General features: G+C 33.0%; 1 protein-coding gene across 3 annotated transcripts in view; it reads right to left on the bottom strand.

Moving 5' to 3' along the window:
- LOC137930198 (ecdysone receptor-like) overlaps positions 1 to 21,149 on the bottom strand; it is a 208,562-nt gene that overhangs the window by 104,081 nt on the left and 83,332 nt on the right. For all 3 annotated transcript variants that reach the window (XM_068773369.1, XM_068773367.1, XM_068773368.1), the window contains exon 3: positions 11,895 to 12,191. In XM_068773369.1, coding sequence (XP_068629470.1) covers positions 11,895 to 12,135 — 241 coding nt within the window. In that variant the 5' untranslated portion in view covers positions 12,136 to 12,191. The remainder of the gene's footprint in view (positions 1 to 11,894; positions 12,192 to 21,149) is intronic.

The following is a 21,149-nucleotide window of genomic DNA, read 5'->3' as shown; positions in this document are numbered from 1 at the left end:
AATTCGTTCCCAAGTTATATTATCACTTAAAAATCCTTCACACTGTAATACAATTTTTTTAAATATTTGTTTGCACGGGCGGGTATCGTAAAACTAAATACAACTGCTTATTTTACATCACGAAACCTCTTATTAATAAATTAAGTTTTCGTAAAAGAAAAAAACAACCGAGACAGTCGAGCAAATAGCACGTGATAGTAATGTCAATGCTTTATAGTTGTTTTTTGCGAGTAAGGATACATCTTCAACGGCGCCCAAATTTCTTATCAAACACCCGTTATTTTACTTGTGGTTTGATTGAAAAGAATTCGTAATAAGCGAAATTACGTAGCTAATGAGACAAACAATTATACAGAATGATTGGTCACAGGCATGTATAGCTCATATGCTGTCAATTAACGCTTGATGGTTCCACAAATAATAAATAACATAATGATAAATTAGTAAGTAAAAGCGTTTTTAAAATTCGTATTAGTGTACATTTAATTCAATTATTGTAAATCCTCTTACTTCCAGAAGATATTGGTCTCTCACTTTTACAGTTATAATCAATCACCTGTAGATATATTAGGAAATATTTATACATGTGCAATATTTCTTTTATAAAATTTCATAGTCCCTCCACGTGTGTGCGTCTTCGTTGTAACTGGCGTACAATCACCCAGCGTAATTTTTTAGTCCGCGGACCGCCTGTTAAATTCCTCCCGATTTAATTTCGATAAAGCTGTAAAAGCCTGAATCGGCTGGCAGCATAACTTTATACACATCATATGCAAATGTTTTGTGCTGCATCTGCATCTTAACTATATCATCGGTCTTGCTAGTGTATATGTTATTAATATTTTTATAAATAGATTTAAGCTTCATTGGCAAGCACACAGTTGTTCAATGAGTTATAGAGAGGGCTATGTTTGGGATTTCCCTACGAGATGGAATTAGTGATGAGGTAATACGTAAGCGAACGAAAGTAAACGATTTAATCCAGCGGTTAGGCTGGTTTAAGTGGCAATGGTAGTGGAGACCACTGACCAACAAGCGCAGCGGAGGACGTTCAACCAGAAGGTACACAGACCTTATTAAGGTATTCAGAAGATGGTAGATATTGACCGACTCAGATCGTTCCTCTTGGAAATCTATGGAAGAGGCCTATTGATGATGAATATGACAGTGTTTAATATTAGGATAAGCAATTTTGTTTATATGAACTTATAAGATTATTTTACGTACCATTGGGAATATTTTAAAATTAATTAATTTTTTTTAAACTCAATTTTGTGTTACTTATATTGAATCAACAGTGTAATACATTTTTTGTTACATACAAAAAATATTTAGACATTAAATCGACAATAGAGGTGTGACTACAATGTTTCTATCGCAGTACCACAATATAGCTTGAAGGCATTCATTCCTATTTCCACATAACACAGAGAATGCTGTAGCCTACAAACAAAGGTACTGACCTTAGCGGTACTCTTTTGTTCAGAAGGCTAATAAATTGCATATTTTTATTTTGAACGTCAAAGACATGTCATTTATAAGGCCATATTTAAAAGCTACTCGTCAAAAGTTTATAGACAAATTTTTGAACGACATTGGCTTTTCCAATGCTTAAATATTTATAGTTATAGTAAATTATTTTTCCAGATTATTTTTAACCAACTTACACAAACATGTTTCGAAATTGCCTCATATTTTTACTTTAATTTTTTAAAAGTTGATATACTTGGATAAATTAATAAATTTAATAGTGACAAACAAACGAACTCAATATTGACAACGACATTTAGTATATCTTTTTTTTACAAAAGGTTTAGATATTTGGAGACCCATTAGTGAAAACCAGTTAGGAAATAAATACATGACAGCCCCAAGGAGAGTTTGTGGCTTATTGTAAAAAACACAAACATTTGTTCCTCTATTTTGAAGAACGTAACACCTTTCTGTTCAGTTCTTAGTTTAAGAATATAAGTTTACAATTGTCAATTACCAAGTTAAGACAGTCGCTTTCGAAACATGCCATAACTTCGTTATACTTCAATTGAATCGAACCGTTTATATCTATTGTGAAAGAAATAATTTAATTTCGGTTTTGTCTTTTAAAAACGTTTTAGATGATTTAAATTGGCGTAAACAGTGTTTGTGATGCTAAATTTGGACTTTAAATGATATAATTTCTCACAAATTCTCTTAAGTGGTTTAACACTTAACTAAATAAGCAATGAATTCAAATTAAAATATTTGTTTCTGTGTTTTTTATTTTTAATTACGGGATTTTTACTTTGTCTTAATTTACCTTTAATATTGTTGTCCATCGTCCTAGTAAACATTAAGTTCGCACATCCGGAATATGCAAATGCCACTTGTATTGTAAGTCAGGTAAAAAAAATGCAGAATGCAGCACTATAAGCCAGGTAAATAATAAAAAAATTGAGTATCGAGTGAAACTTATCGGTTATTTCTTTTCTTTTTATGTAAGAGATTTGTTTTTAAGGTATTGTATTAAGATATTATTTTTTATTGGACATGTTAGATTAGAAGCGTTGCCCGTATTAAATTTCAGAACTCTAACGAAGTGCAAGTAATTTCACGGTACGCTGCCCGTAAACAATACGATGACTCCCATTGAACAACGCCTGTAGATTCATCACTATTGTATATCAACACTGCTGAATGCCAACACTGTGTGTAGCTCAATTGTTAGCACATCAATTCCGCTCACGACCGTCATAATGGGGCACGCCGTTTGTAAGGATGCGCGTGCGCACCATTATCCACACTCAGCCCCACCTCGCCGCAATCTCTACTCATGACTTTATTTTTAAGTTTTTTTTACAAATAATCAAAACAATAATGTGTTGATACGCAAGAAACGAAGTGAAAGCGACTAGTCATCGTGGCGATCTTTGGGGTAGGCCTATGCCTTGCAGTGGGCGTCTATCAGCTGAAATCATGATGATGATTTTAGAGTGATTACTTTGATCATCACTATTTGTTGATAAATAAGTTACGTATTTTGCATTATAGGTTTTGTATATACCCTGTAATCATTAAAGAAACGAAATACATTTTACGAGAAGTTTCAGAGTAATCAATGCAGAGATGCTCATAAATGACAAGTTTTATTAATAAGTATGAGAAGGAAAACTAGTTGGGAAGCATTGATTCTATTGAACTATATTATCTTTGTTTACATATTAGTATCATTTTTATATGCATTATAAGTAACTTAAGAGGACAACTTATTGAAAGAGACATATGCGTGTCATAAATCGCAGCGAGTACATAAATCAGAAGTTGGTACAGTTTGATTTGCTATTGTAATACAAATGAGCATAGCTTGTAATCGATTGGAGTGGTATTGCGTGCATCCTCTCGTACAAGGCCACTACGGGGGCCAACAACGCGTCTCTCATTGTGATCGATGAATACGTGCTAACCAATTGTAGACAATTCGCGATGGTCATTCACTAAAGTAAAATATGCGTGTTATATAATCTATGGTTTAAAGAGAGTTTTGGAATAGAAGTACATTTTTACGAAACATGGTTGACGAAACATCGATAAGGCGTTTCATGATTTTGTTCCAGTGAGACGAGGTAACTAGTTACACATCTAAGAACAGCATTAAGCTCGTACAGTAAATGTTCCCAAAAAAAAAGACGTCGAAAAGAGGTGACATGGACTGGCCAATATATTGTGCGGATTTGTCACCTATTATTTTTTTGCAGGGACATCTCAAGAGCAAGGTCTTTTGTAACTTTTCAAAAACACGTCCTGAAATAAGGAAATCATTCGAAATAAAAAGGCTCCGGTTACTATAGCTTGCATCCGTGTATTGTAAAACCTAGTGTCAACTTGACGATATATTTATAAAAAAACTACATTCTTTCCTTTGTTAAATTAAAAAAAATGTTTATCCGTCAAAGCAAATTTCTTATATTTTTTTAAAAGTGAACTGTATTATGACCCACCCAAAATCTATATTAATGAATGTTAAAGTTATATTCACGGAATGCTTTAAAAAATTGTTAACAGTTCGAAATTTAAATAACTATGCAGCAAATGATAAAGTACTTAAAAAAATTATTGCGACACACTAATAATGTTGTAACAAAAAAATATTCGTAATTATTGTAAAAAAAGTACATCGAAATTTCGGCTTTCATTCAGATTTACAAACCAAAATGATAAAAAGTTCAATTGTTTATTTTTTATTACAAGTGTAACAATTTAAAATAATAATTACTTTTGGCCGTGGTAAGCTGGCCTAGACGTAAATTTAAATATTGCTTCGTAAATTAATATTATAACCGTGATAGGTTTTTTGCACTGATGATAATAAAAATATATAATTGAATGTCGTAGTTCTATTACAATAACTATTTTTAACCATGTTTTTATTATCATCCCACAAATAAATCAAGCACACACGTCATCTTATTTTATTTAATACTAATATGATGTGATTAATTACAATAAGAAGTATTAATAGCATTAAATACATAGCATAATCTACACTCGCAAATGAGTTTTTGGTCAACTGGTCCTTATGTAAATCTATGTGAGAGACATATGTCCAATACTGGTAACACTAAGGCTAAAATTGTGATAACGAGAAATGCTTATTCTTGTTTGAAGCGGTTGACTACTTTCAATTCATTTATCAAAATTTGCAATAAAATAACATTTAGTTAAATTATAACGACATAAACAATCATAAAAATAATAACGTGGTTACAATAATAAGCGAGAATATTTTTACATACCTAACTTAAAGGTCGTAACTTGAACACCCATAACGCTGATATTATCGAATATAAATCAATATTAACGGCTTTGCTTTTGATTTATTACTTCTTAACACGCGATAGAAATATTTTTATAAAAAAGGCCTGTATTATTCGTGGTACATCAATATAAATTTTAATAATGCTTATTGTATACTTAGGTCTTATTAAAAATACAATATACAATAAAATAAAAAAATAAAGAAAACTATTATTACTTATTTATTTATTCACTTGTTATTAACGAGTTAAATAAAATTTTAAAAAATACTTAATAAACAGAACTACGACTTACGATTGTAATTGCAAAATGTGAGGTTTATGGAATAAACCCTCTAAAAATAGTAAATGAAAATATCCCTTGCAAACGGGAATTTCCCTTGACCGAAGATACGAACGATTGATGATATTCACCTATCTCCAAATCCTTTGAGAAATCTTGTCAATAATGGAAAATTACAAGCCTAAAAGAAATCGGGACTGTATATAGGATAATTGGTTATAGGTGTAAAAGCTTTAAAGGAGCGAATGTGTAGCTTATTTACTGAGAATCTATATATAGCACACCCTATCCAAAAATAAATGGTGTAAGAAATAATTAATAGTGATAACATTGTAATAAATGTTCTCGATTAGAATTTCTAAATATTAACGTTTATTTTTGTTTACAATCTATGCCTGCAGACATTGTCCTGCCAGAAGTTACGAATGTATAGGTCATTTGTCAAACTTAATTTCCAATCAGCCTGTTTAAAGTAACCACTCGGTAATATGTTGCATTTTTTTAATGGAATGCGACCTGATAATATCTTCTGTTAGTAAAGTCTGTAGGGGCATATAGTAAACTATAAATTAATTTACTATGAAGTAATCTGAATTTTGAATATGTTTTTTTACTGTTTTATAGTTACATAATTTAATATACCTAAAACCATTGATTTCTGAACAGATTTTAACATACATAAATTGACAGTAAGTTAGGTATAAATTCACCCCTTAAAAGCTTTTACACTTCTAACCAATGTCTCTGTATACGAATACACTCGTGTTTTTAATTAATACCATAATTGTATTTATTATACCATTGTAACAATAAAAAAAGCTTCGATGAAATCGCGTGGCGTGTAATCAAGAGTAACGAGCGTTGGATTTGACTATATAATGTGTTATAGGAGTAGAGATTGTGAAACGCGAGTTCACACGAGTTCAGGCTGTGCGATAAAAGCGGCCTTGACCCCGGTGCACCCGCCCGATAAACAATGGAAATTATGAAACCCTCGTTAAACTAGCTACAGCTACAGAAACAGACCTCTAGATGTACCGTCGATTGAAAATATAGATAGCCATCCAAGTACTTTACACACCGTTTGAATTACACAACTAAATGTGTTCGTGATTTATACTTAAAATTTTATCTTTATGCATTATACAGGTTGATAAGTAAGTTATTTATAAGTGTGAAAGTTTTAAATCGGTAAACGTATAGTTCATTTGTCAACAAAAAGCTTTAAAGCTTTTACACTTATTTCAGTTAATGTGATGACTCTGGAGTATGTGACATTAATTATTTTTTGATAAATTAATGCGACAGGTTAATAACTTCTGGCGGTACAATGTTTGGACGAGCAATATAATTATTTTAATAATTAATTTTAACGTTTTATTCCTCAGTTATCCGAATTTTGAAAACGCTTATTCTTACTCTGTAATTGTTACGTAATTAATTATTTATGAAATCATTGAGCATATATTAATTGATATCAATGAAAAATATATTCACCCATTTAAAATCCATCTATCAACCACACTGTATTAAATGTATTCTGTTTTAAAAAGACGCTTATTACGCTGTATATTCTGTTTTGAGAAGATGCATTTAAATGTAACTCAATTAAAATATATTTTTTTAAAACAGGTAATTCGATAGACGACCTTATTGCCTTATCGCTAAAAGTGATCTCTTCAAGGTAACTTTTGGATTGACAGAATTAATAAACAAGGACAAAATATATATTTTTTGTTAATGTATATCATTGTATAATAATGCAACAACCAAATAAAGCGTCACAGTTATCTTTATACAAATATGTTACTTTGTTTTACCTTCATCTGTTTTAAAGTGAAAGGCAACAACTTTTCAGTGACTCACAAGACGCTGACAGATGATACATGAATAATAATTGGACGAGAACGTTGTGAAGTAATGAGTTAAAACAATAAACGTAAAAAACCTCCTACAGAATATAATAAGTTATTATATAGTTTTTCTTAATGCAATTAAGCGGAAACTTTTTTGTGTCACAAGTAATCGACGTTACGACTTTTTCGTTAATCAAAATACATCAGATTTTTATATCTTTTATACAGACGGAAGAACATGTAATTAACGACGTTGCGATTCTTTAGCGTTGGAATGAAGCGAATGTTTATTTCTTGATAAGTCCTTTAGTATTTTTATTGACAATACATAATAAATAGTTTTGTATTATGAAATAAAATAGCTACAATAAAATGTATCACATGTATGTTTACACAAAGTTTTCTACACGTTTAATACTGTTCATATAAATCAGAAAATTTGCTATATGTTTTGTCAATAATTTTCCAAATATTCACGTTAATAAAAGTTTATGTGCGGAGAACTAAATAGAACGTAATGTTTATTTCTTCCGCAAGAATGAATATTTGTGAAAGGAATCCCAATAATATATATGATGGAGCAATATCTGCGAGCTCCTCTATTCTAATAGGTAACATAAATCACAAAATACATTCGGAGTTTCATTTTATTGCGTTTCTATATATTATTGTGTCACATTTTAGATTCTCGGAGCGCTACGATAAAGTATATGTTGAAAATGTATAAGATGCAGTAAACGATAGAAATCCTATCAAACGGCGCAATACAATAAAAATAGATTAGAAGATAGCCAGTATTTTCTATAATTCAATATGATATATATTTACACCTTTTCAGTCTTAATTATTTATATCTTTATTACATACTTATTCGCATGAAATACTGGACACGGGCCCGCTCTTTAGATTTCGAATAGGATCTGTTGGAAACAGTAATATTCCCACGTCTTCTGACGACTTTAGCAAGATCATTGTGGACTTCCCACTCTGCGATTGCCGGTCCGTTATCTCCACTCTAGAGCTTCAAAGCCACAACGACTATTGAACTATGTAACTAATTAAGAGATACTAAGTATCCAACGGCTAATATTACACTATTGCAATAAGTAATAAAAGTAAATGTTTTTGGGTTAAGTGCCAGTAAGGATAATAATTAATTGCAAAGTTGCCATTGCTTTTAATTCGTTGTAGATCTTCCAGTATATCGAATGTTAATAATTCGATACAATAATTCCAGAATCAATTAGAGTAATTTTTGCTTCTAAATTTTGTTACTACGCAGATGTGGGAACGGTGGTGAAAACAAATGAAACATGTCATAATCTGTAACAGTTCTCAATTGTCATTTAAATACTTGAGTAGGGAAATTTCAATATTTGTGATCGAAATTAGGATCATAGTCGTCATCTTGTCATCCGATAGATGCCCACTCCAAGGCCTCTCCTAAGGATCACCACTGTGATCGACCTTGTGGCGCGTACATTTAGCGACTTCCCGCGATTCTGTCTATGATTTCTCGCGACTTCTTTCTTATAAAAGATACCAATAAGGACCTGCGACAAAATATATGAGATTTAAATAAAGTAATTAATACAACATTTACATCGCTACATTTACATCTCTCTCTCTTCTTTACAACTCATTGTGTCAAAAGTTTAATTCTTTATTCAACTGAATTTTAAATTAAAATCTGTGCAGTAAGAGTTTTTAACTCTTTTGTTTTCGTTTCACTTTTGCTTCTTACTTGGACGCTTCACATAAATATTGTAGAAATATCTATAAAATAGCCATTCAATGCGTCTGCTTTGGTAAGGTTTAGCGACAGTGTTGTAAAATTGCGGCACTCTATGTTTTATGGTTCAAATGAATGAATACTTTATTGTTTAACGCTATTTTGTGTTTGTATGTAGTTCATGTAATAAATTTTATCTGCCATTTTGCTGTTTATTGTTTTAATAAATGATTCATACGTACAGGTTCATTGGTTAGAGGCGTAAAAGTTTAATTTTTTTTTGCTAACGACATTTGTATACATTGAATTCTTTAAAGCTTTTACACTTATAACTAATTAATCCGTATGAGAAGAGAAAAAGTATACGAAATACCTTAAAATGTGATAAAATAAAAACATAATAATGTTCCCATAGGAATTTCATAAACATTATTTGTAATTGTTTAAGCAAAATATTCATTATCTGTGCACTTTAATGACTTCCTGTTTTTACGAAATTGTAAAATTGAAATTCGGCTAAAGCAAAAAATATAATCAATGTGTTCGCAACCCACCCTCCCACGCCTTGATATAGTTTGTTGTAACCGCTTCAAAAATTAATTTAGGATTCTTTAAATACCGAAACCGCACCCTCGGACAAGCAGTGAGCCTTCTTATTTTTTTATTACCTCTTTAGCGAACGGGTTGGAGTCATTTATAAAATAAAAAAGAGATCGGTGCGCATTAGAAGGGTATCGTTCCGGTAATTTACCTTGCGCCTGCCTAAAATTTACATCTTATACTTATAGAGTATACAAAATAACTTCTAAATCAACATTCTCCTTTCCTTTTTTTATATGAATATCTCCTACCAGGACAAGACTAATGTTAAACTTTTGGTAATACGTGGTATATAGCTAACTTTGACAAAAAGCACGTAACAAAGAGATATTTTAAAAAGAAGCGTATAGTTAAATTAAAGCTATTTAGCAGATGCTATCTATATGCTTTTTATCGGAATAAAAAGCAAGCAAAGACGAGGCTGCAATATAAATCTTAATGAGAAAATAATGAGGGATATATGGCAACGGCACATGACGCTTTTAGCGGGACGTAAATATTTTTCGGTAGGACAAGTTGGTCTTAATTGGTTCTTGGAAGGCAACGTTTTTGCCTTTTTAGCTGTCAAATAAAAAAGAAAATATTCGGCCGAGTTAAATCTTGTTATTTTATTTTGTTCGTCGTTGATCTGCTATATCCAGTATCGGATTGGTACGCAGGGAACTTTTTAACATTATTCTATATTTACATATAATTTTAGCATTTGTTCATCTACAACTTTATTAGCGTTCACACAGTCGCAGAGAGATGTTTATCATTGTTAGCGATGGTCCGAGACCTCGAAGCAACCTCACACCTCGTCACTAATGTTAACTCAAATACGTGCTTGGGGAAAAATTCTGGTTGGTCATTACGTATGCAATACTGAACGATAAAACGTTTAATATTTCACAAGTGTCAAGGTCATTTGATAGCATTCTGTAATAATTATCATACACGCGTTTCCTATAAACAAATTCCAATATTATGGCACGAGTTTTTATGTAGCGTATATCACGCAATTTGCAGGTCATTGCCCCAGTTATCATTTTTGGCCCGATAACATTAAACACGGAAAAATCCTTTTAGTAGTGATAATTACAATAACCAGTATAAGCTGACCTCCTACAACTTCAACAGGGTCGGATAGAGAAATCTAGTTATATTGCTAGAAGATTATTTTGTTTAGCGATAACGCTTTCAATATTCTTACTTAGAAGTACATGGCATTGAGGTCGCGTATGTTATATTATTTATAAAAAGCGCGCGTTTTATAACAATATTTATTCTATGCTATTTTCAATAGCTAATTGCAATAGCATGTTATGTTTCATTTTATATTGTTACACAATGTGATATTACTATCGTTACCGCCCGCTGCTTCGTCCCCACTAGAGGTCGTCGCAAATGTAAGAAGGCTCTTAGGAAATAGTGTATTGTAGTTCTTTGCTAATGACAATATGTAAGCCAAGCGTTCAATGTGAGAGCCACGTTAAGCTCCCGCTGTTACACAATCATGTACAGCCATTTTGTTATCTGAAACTAGGTCGACTGTGACGGGACTTTTCGGTGAGACAAATATTTGACAGTTCGAATAATATGAGTACTTATATAGTCTTATAACTTTGGAAGAGAACAGAAAGAGATTCCACCATCATATGAGTAAAGCATTAATAATTCTACGGGATAACTTCCACACAAGGAAGGTTAATTGTATTTTAAAATATTATTTTTGTCCATAAGGTGTTTTGATAAGACCTTGTGGACATTTCGAAGGTGCTTAGTATAGCTAATTTGAAAGCATGTTGAAGCAGCCAAAAGAAATGCTACATAGCGTGTAGAACAGATAGTAGATGGGGCTTAAACTTCTGAAGTGGAGACTTCAAACCGACAAGCGCATCTGAGGACCTATTCCCATAAGGTGAACAGACTAATACATTAAGTCACCGGAAAACGATAGATATAGGTCAACCGGTCTTTTTGGACACATATGAGTCAGACTTATGTCAAGCAGTGAATGTTTTACAGCTAAAGTGATGACGATGAAGATTATCTTTGTGATTTAAGAAATAATTCTGATAAATTAGTCATAATACAAGTCTTGTAAGGCCTTACCCTGTTCACTTAATAATTTTCATTATAAAAGACAAATACAATGATTAGAAAAATAAAAACGTTATATAGCCTAATGCGAAAGACGTAATCATATGGTACATTTACTATGTGGGTGAGTTCTCTAACGTAAGTGATACACTGTTGCATAAATAATAAGCAATCGTGCCACGTTTATATTCGCTTTGACTTCGTAACCTTAGAATATTTTAATATATAGTACAGATTTGTGATGATGACAAGCCTATTAGACTTTAACAACAAAGAAATATGATTAAAAATTGCACACAAATAATTTTCTGGTACCCCAATTATCATCATCGTGTAAGCCGATAGACGCCTATTATAAGGCATAGGCCTCCATCAAAAATTAAACAACAATGACTGGCCTCGCGTTGCCCGCATCCAATTACCTTGACTATGCTATCGCTCCCCCTTGTGAGGGGCTTACCCAAGCTGCATCTACTGGTTTGTGGTCGCCAGTCGAGAACCTTTCGATCATCGAGCAATGTGCTTCTTTAAAATAAAATAAATAGTTTTACCTATTTTTCCGTTAGGGCTGTAAGGTCCGTAGCTTCCAGAAGAGAGCGGCGAAGAGTAGCCGTTGTTCGGTTGCGGCTGCGTGGCGGCCCCCGGGGAGGGCGACCCCCCGCCGGCGGCGCCGCCCGCCATCCAGTCGCGCACGTGTCCGTTGGCCGGGTGTCCGTTGTGGCTGACCCCGGGCTCCGCCTTCACCTGCCCGGGCAGCACGCCGCGGTACGCTACCTCGTGTTTCAGGTCCATCCCGCTGCTACCGCATGCTGCCGAGCCGCCGGCCCCGCCGCCCGCACTCCACACTTCTGTACACAGAAACGTCAATCATTTTATTTATATAGAAGACAAACCTAATCAGGGACAAAAAAAGGTTTATAGCATGGAAAAATTTTAAAATTGGCGTAATAGCTATCGAGATTTTTGCTAGGTTCTTCTCGAAAGAAACAACATTTTTTATTTGGTAGTAGGATACAGAGAAAATTGGGACTAATATTATTACCTTTTAACTATTCAAAGGTGCTTAGCAAAACTTATTTGGAAGAATAAATATTAGTTCCATTCTTTTTTCATATATTTATTTACTTCATCATCATAATCATCGTGTATGATATATTGATATGTTTATATTTTAAACTCAATAGCATCATGCAGCCATGGCTTAGGATGACGCTGTAAAAGATACCACAAATGTTACCGGCACAAACGTCAATCGAAAATTAACAACGCCATTATTTTTCTCATTATTTCATCTGTAGGACATCCATTGCTAGATATAGGCTTCTCCACAGATTTTCAATAGGCCCTGGTTGGAAACGGCTTCCATCTAGCGTTTACCGAGGTCACCTGTTCACCTTATGGAAAGATGTCTTTAGATGCGCTTGTCGGTATATAGTCTACAATCCAGAACTTTACGCTCCTAGCATTCCGTTCTGTACGCTATATAGCGTATTAGTATAAGTAGCGTATAAGTATAAACTGAAATGGTAATGGGTAATGGCAATTTCAGATTGCTACTTCGCTGAACTATTTCGGTTACTTTAGTTCGTCTACGGATCTCCTCATTCTTAATTCAATACCTACAGAATAGCCGTGGCTGTTTGAGCGACTGTGAATGTATGATTACTAATGATGCCCCGATTGAGGGACCATGTTTAATGATGCTGATCATACATAAAAGTTATTTAGGTGTTGTATAGCGGTCACGTTTTGATGTACAACCTCTCCAAAGGTCTACAACATTTATGGTGCGCTCGCAATAAATAAATGTTATTACAATAAATAAGAAGAAAACGATAACTAAAATAAAGATAGTAATAAAAATTCATCAAGAATTTTACGAATTAAAAAAAATTAATATACTTAACAACATATCAGTAATTATCCATAAATATTCCACTTAGCATGTTTTAAGTGAAACATGCTATACTTTACTTATTGATATCTTTTCAAGTATATGATAAAGATACTGGAATATGTGTTCAAGTTATTGCTTGCTCCCGTAGTCTAAAAAGATAAGGTTGATGTGTAAACGAAATAATTATAGTTACAACCCATAAAATAATTACTGTAATGTAAAAAGCCCTTTCTTTCCCACGTTATAATGATTTAGAACTGACCTAACATATAATTCTCATGACCCTTCACAATCTTTTATCTCTACAATACATCGGAGTAACAAGCACTAACGATATAAATTGGTTCAACGTTCAACAGAAGAACAAAGGAATCTAATAAGGTTAAGGTAGAAAAGATATCAAACACGAATTTATATATATTTCATTTAAAATTTACAATATATGTCGGAGCTGTAAAAAATAATATTTTATAATGATCAAAACATTAGTCAAAAAGAGTATTTGGTGGATACCGCAAAGACAAGGTCATTCTAGACAACATTAATATTTAATTATATATTATACTAGATGTACACGTTCACGCGTTACTGTGTTATGCATTTAATTAAAATTCCGAATAAAAAGCCAGTTTTGATACCTCAAACATGCATTGATAAGGAAAAAAACAATTTTTAGACACCTTCCCGGGATCTATCTAATAAATTACTAATTATCCACGGCCATTGGTAATATCATACTCTTTTTCAAAAGATGGGTCTTTTATAATCAGAACATAGTTATACATATGCCTATCTAGTATGTACCTATCTAATTGATACATAGAAAAGGAGACCAGTTATTATATGATCATTATATATTTTTATATTTAAATATATTACGAATAGATATTCGTGTAACGTAGCTACTTATAAATCAATAAAAGTAATAAATCAAACAAAACTACATCCAAGACGAACCAGACTATTAAATATTTTGATTGAGCAAATTATAAAATTTATCGTTGTTGATTCTAATCGATATATTTCGAGTTTTGAAATAGATTGTGGTGTATTGAATTTTAATATACAACAAGCATCGATTCTGCTCTCCAAGGTTGGATGTGTATCATTTAACCTAGATTCTTTTAGCACTGAGTTCTTTGTTCTTGAATATTAACCCGTCCAGTCATGCGATTTCAACGATGCATTGCATATAACCGTCGATGTTTATTCGCGGATCTACACCGATGCACGTTAGCGCGCGGAATTTTACAGCCAACGATAAACTTTGTTATTTTAAACATTTTGCCTCGACTGGAAGTACATAAAGAAATTACGCGGAAGTGACTCTTCGAGCCGTAAAAATATTTTAGCTAAAGAATTTTAAGATGGTTTTGATAAAAGTTTTTTTTCCTTTTAGACTTAACAAAGGACTATAATTTGTTCCCCAATCTGGTTTAACAAATAATGTTACAGCCCGTGTTTAGGTTTCTGTGGTAGCGTAGTTACTATAGAAGTTTAGGCTAGCTGTAAATGCTAATGAGCAAACAGCAAAGTAAATGTCGATGTCAATAAAAGAAGTGTGAATTATAACTGAGACTGTCTTAGAGACTGGGCGTAAAATAAAGAGAAAAATACAATCATGCCCAAAAAAAAGTTAAAGTTTTATACCGAAATGAGTATTGTATCGTTTTAAAATATACATTTTTAATGAACGCCTCCTCAACCACTTTGCCGGCGTTATATTATAAAATACTTTCTTAGTTGAATTTTACTTCACAAAAGGAATATTCCCGTCAAATTTTAAGTCTCTAAGTCTTATAGTTTTAGAATTATCGTGATGAGTCAATAAACAGGTAGAAATTTCTTGTATGTATACACAGATTGGTTGGTTATTTGAAATATGTTAAATTAATGTCTTTTTTCTATTGCAATGAAGGCCAATAATTTCTGGCAGTACATAGTCTGTAGGAATAAACAATAATTTATTTTAATATTTGGTAATTCAAATTTCGAAAAGGATTTTTTTTATTATTTCTGTAATAATAAACCCCTAAAAAGTTTTCACACTTATATGTAAGATAACCTGTATTATGATTAAATTATTTCACAAAATCTTGATATACACAGATTACGCAAGTAGATAAGTTAAACAGCTGCTATAGTGCTTGTAACAAATCACACGTCTTAAGCAATGATGAAGACAGAATACGTTGATTCATCAAAACCCATAGAGGGTAGAGTGCAACCGGAGCAGTGAGAACGCGGCACTGTTGCTCAACGCGCGGGCGCAGAGAAAGCGCGTGACGTCACGACCTCGACACGCTCACCTACTTGCGCGCCTGCAACAACCCACTTCTGTACCGGCCCAATGTCGGGCTTTTCTTACATTTGCGACCCTTGTAACATCACAGCATCAGGTGAATGTATATGCTCAGTAAACATCTTATACACAATATCCGTTCTAATTTGTAAAAGCATCACAGTTTATTAGAAATTATAATTTATATTACCGCGGTTTTAGTTTAAACTGACACAAAACCAACTGCTTAAATATTGGAACACTTTATTAAAAAGTGATTGTCCTGCCCGTCCGGGCAACTTCCAAAGTGATAGTTGACTAACACTATTTTATTTAGAAGAGCTGTTTGATGTATCATAATGCTACCGAAACTGCTGTACTGCGCTTAAGGTATGAGCTAGAAGAGGGGAAGTATCGGCTGCTCTATTCCGTAAGTTCGATATTATCCTCGGCCCTACCACGCTGCGCTTTCCTGAAACGTGGTAAAGCAGTTTCGTTAGCAGTATAATCGGATATACTCTCCAAATAGCTCCTGAGCTTACCTCATCCTCATATCACAATAAGGGATGAGGAGAGTCCAACAACATTGCGTCCCCCCTTAAATGGTATTATTCCACTAATTAAAACAATCCGTCTTGTTAATTTTTTTGAATAACTTACTTGCTTAACCTTGATTTTTATTATTTTGCTAGAGCAGTGTTTCCGTCTTAATTTATTATTTATTCCCAATTTCAAGATACTTTTATAAGCAGTTATAAGCGGTTACAATCTATGGTCCCATTGTCACCAGACAATGCAAAAAGTTAGCAAAAATATATAACACAAACACAAGGTCCATCTACTAAAATAATATAATAAAGCTAAAATATAATAAACTGTATACACTAAAATATAATAAAGCTACACATAAATTGAAAATAAGGGGTTCTCCGAAGTTTTCGACGAAGGAACCTTTGAATGCAGAACGTTCGGGTTACTCGATTTTTCTCTCCAGACAGATAAAGACTTAGCGAATTGAACTTAAAGACACGCCACCGTCTTGGGAATTTACTGGAATTTATGCAGCGCTTTATATTCTTGTTGTATTGAAAACAAATACAATGAAAAGTCTGTACTATACGATTTAAGTAAATAATAAAATCACGAATTGAATAATGAAAATATTCACCGTTCTTAGATTATTAAGATCTAGTTCAATATTGTATTCGTAAAGAATTACTTTGATATATTCAATCAGGCAGGATCTTTTTTGTCAAACAGATTTCATATTATCTTTTAATAGACAGACGTATACAAACAATTGACTCATACCAAGGTGGTATAGTTAGTAATTTCATTGAGGACCCGGCGGTCATATTGTATTTTGGTAATTGACTTTTAGTAGCAGTATTTTCGAAAACTGCATCGTGAGGTGGGAATAACAGTTTTAAGTTGTTTGCTATAATTAGAGAGTCGGGTCGAATGAACGGACGTGCAGCAGACTTCATGCATTATTGAGTATAAAGTGTTCCCGCTAGCCTTGGCTACCGCAAACATGTTATCGTTCCCATAGGAGCAATATTGAATGATTATTACCTTTCGTATTACCGACTATAACATTATTTCTATATTACACGCAAGCTCAGAACTTAATGAAAATTTGTAGCCGACAAGCTCAACGTCTTTATCAATTCGCCACACCCGGCGACCTGATGTTAAGTTAATTAAAAAAGTTAAATGACATTCCGCGCAGCGCACGTCACATCGAATTATGTATGCAACGCTCTAGAGAAATTCAAGCACCGAGTTGTCGTTCTTACAAATGATTTTTCTTTTCATTGTCGTCGCACAAGGTCTTCTATGAATTTATTAATCCTCTGTAACAATAAGATGTAAGATAAATGTGCAGCGAGCAAATAACAATGGTCGTTATATAAATTCAAGTCGAAGCGCCGGCAATATAGAATCTGATACTCGGTGGAGTGCTTCGATAATGCAATTTGTCTACTGGCTTCGAATGTAGAATCATGCGATTTTCCCAGCAGATGATGGTATGTTTATAGTACAGCAGTTATGGGCGAGACGGTTGGGAGTGCAGAGATCGGTATCCGCGCGAACAAATCATGGCTTACTCTTATCGCAGCATTCGTTGTCTGACGCCGTGGGGAACTCGTATACATATATAGCTCCTCGGTTATTGCAAAGCCAGCTTTGTGAATCGCAAAAACATGTCAAAAATGCTCCTAGTATTTAAAGCTAATGCTTTAAGTATTTAAAGGAATACGGTTTATTTCAACAATATTTTAAAATTATGTTATACAATTTCACTCTATGAAAATAATTAAAAAGTGTACGTATTTAGTGTACTTACATTTACAAATTTTATGTTTATAAAATTGTTCTCATGTAAAGTAAACGCACATCTTGAAAACTTTTTTACATTTTTTAAGACTTTTTCATATTCAAAACAAGGACGTTTTTTCAAATCTTAGTGTAACCAGGTGTGCTGCATCTTATATTAACAATAAGAAATAGATTACATATAAATTGTGCTGTATTTGTGATAGAGATATACATATGCTATGTCACAAACAATTTTAAAAATTACATCACGAATTACGAAATAGTACGTAGTATCAGCGTCTTGTAGATACGAGATTATTATTTTCTTTAGACAGCTTCTTTCCGTTGCGCCACTGTATGTACGTTGCTCAATGTCCTCAACGTGTTCAATTGTTAGAGCGCACTTTGACTGTTATGGGCACGGTTTAAAAAGATGACGACCAGTTGGTTCTTGTATGACCATTAAAATTACGAAACGTGATGAGTTTGAGGTCGGATTATGTATTGTTAAATATTCAAACTTGTAAGTTATTCAGAAATAATGTATTATCTAGTGATGACATCTTTCGTTAAATTAAAAGAATATATATATTTTTTTAATTTGGAAAGTTAAGTAAAATCGGCACAGAAACACGGACGCTCAACGAGGGTTATGCTAAGGAATTCTCCAAGATATGAGAATAAGGATATCGGTAGATAAACGAAAGTAACTTAAATAGCGCCCAGAAGACATGGCTGCTGGGGCCTTAAAGTTCAGGAGTGGGCATCGTGGACCGGCAAGCAGAGCGTAGGGCGTCCACTCTTGAAGTGAACAGATGACCTTGCTAGGGAAAACTCTGGATGCAGGCCGCTTCCTACCTTCCTTCCTATCGTAAGCCTAGAGGTGAAGCTCATGTCTAGATATAGACTTTCAACAGCCGAAATGATAAAGTAATGATTTAAAATCTCATGAATTACACATAATGTCGTCATCCTTTAAGCCCATCGATGCTTATTGCAAGGCGTAGGCTTCCCCCAAAGGTATCTAAGGGGGATATACTATAATCGACACGCGTGAGAGTCTGGTTGGCGATAGTAGTGTGGTATTATGGTACGCTTAAAACGCAGCTGTCCATCTTATGGACACTTGTTTGTGAGCAATGAAAATCCTATATAATTAATGCAAAAAGTGTGAACTATCTAATATATATAAATTCTCATGTCACGGCGTGCGTGATTGAACTCCTCCGAAACAACTCGACCGATTTTCGTCAATCTTAGCGTGCATATCAGCCAGGGTGAAGAATCGGACAATCGGACTATTTTTCATCTCTCTAAATGGGTGGTCCACCCCAATTTTTTTTATTTTTTAGCAAATTTTTTCTTTTTATTTTTCTATGCTTCAGCTTACTAAAATACATACAACCCTTAATTTTCATCCCTCTAAGCTAAATCCCTTATTTTTTATTTGCTTTATAATGTTTCCTAGAAATAACATACATGGCAAAACAACGTTTGCGAGATCAGCTAGTATTCCTACATAATTATCCAATCTTATACAATTATCATTATATACTGTGTCGAGGGAATCAAACTTGCGACCAACGATCTTAATTCTCAATCCTCTATCGCTGTGCTACCGTTACACATATGCACGTGTGTAATTATTCAAATAGTAATAGTCATGATGTAAACATTTGTAACGCGTCGCAAACGATTTTGCGATATTGATTCTTATTTGAAATAAATTGTTAAAGAGCACAATTACAATATATTGAACTTTATTTTTTATTTACTTTACTTTTATAACATGACCGACTTTTTGTTGTCAAATTAGAGATTCATTTGATTCAGAATACATAACTGGTTTCAAGGTTTTCGTAAAAGTATCAGGCGTTAAGATTTATGATACTTTTAAGTACTTGTAGAATTGCATTAGATCTACACTATTACTTTATCAAAAACCTAAGTGTAACTAATAATATTTGTTCAAATGTTAAAGTTGAACACTTGGTAATGGTTTTATAAGGCATATAATGTGATGTTCAATACTAGGGAGCGTTTAAAATTTAAGTTCCTTCAAGGAAACGTTAAACTTTGATTCTAGATAGAATAATAGAAAATATATAATAACGAATAGTGTTAGTCATTGAAACTATTGAACAATGAAATAAAAAAATGGTGTATCAATTGTAGAGATGAAATATTAATATTATTACATGTTTTGATTATTCGAACGAAGCGAAGCCCACCTTTACTAATTAGGGTTTCATCAGATTGGCAGCCTTTGTACGTCTTTTTATGGTGGCAATAAATTTCAACCCACTCGTGTGGAGGTGCTGGCTTAAACTCTTAAAACCTTAATTACGAATTTAGTATTTCGTACGTACCACGCTTCCAGTAGCAATAAGTTACCTTTTTTGATTAATTTGTAAAGTTTTAAAATATTCTTTAATAAGATATAGTTAAATATATACGTTGGTAAATGGAATTCAATTTATTTAATGTCATGCAGCTTAACCATTAACAAATGAAAATTTTTTACTAAATTCACTTTTTTGTTTCGAGTTTTCCCTTACTATGGAAATATAGGGACTATTTTATTTAAACAACTAATAATTTTCACTGAATATAATTTTTGGCATGCTCCTCTCTCATCCTTCTTAATATTTTCATTACTATTTATTCCTGCTATAATTTCTTGCTTTCCTTTTCTTACCTCTCCTTTTGTATACCGTCTATCTTCTATAACTTTCTCTAGAGGATTTTACAGTGACATTTTTTTTATTTTTGCATGTATTTGTCATATTCATTTGCGATGTCCCTTACAAAAGTTTTATGAAACATTGCAATGTTCTGATTTGACATCTTCAAATCAAAACATTGCAATGCTTGGTTAGAACAAGACTAAAGTTCGTGCCGTAGTGTAAATTTGATGTCACTGAACATCTTTTGTGATGAACGATCCGGTTGTATATATTTATCATAAAAACAATATCGTGTTTTTTCTTGATGGATGTCTTAACTATATTTTTATAAAATAAAATCATTTTATAAAATAAATGGTAAGCGTCAACTACTCGTCAACGGTTCGACCAAATCGTAATTGTTTGTCAAGGAAGAAGTAAGATTGTCATGGTAAAAATGGAAATATTACAAAATAAAAATTGGATAACAGTAAAAACGAATTATTTTCTCATAATAAACACTTAATAATATATGTGTCCCTGGCTTTCAAATATTTGACGTCAGTCAAAATCGAAAAGAGAGTGTTAAACAGAAATTTAGTTTATGATAAAGCATCGTTGTCAGTTTCAGCCCTTATCT

This window comes from Battus philenor, unplaced genomic scaffold (assembly GCF_028537555.1).
Source record: "Battus philenor isolate CCGP_79_NKW_IND1 unplaced genomic scaffold, ilBatPhil1.0.hap1 SCAF_6, whole genome shotgun sequence".
Taxonomy (NCBI): domain Eukaryota; kingdom Metazoa; phylum Arthropoda; class Insecta; order Lepidoptera; family Papilionidae; genus Battus; species Battus philenor.
Note: the sequence above shows the minus strand (reverse complement) of the source record. Positions and strands in the feature narration are given on the sequence as shown.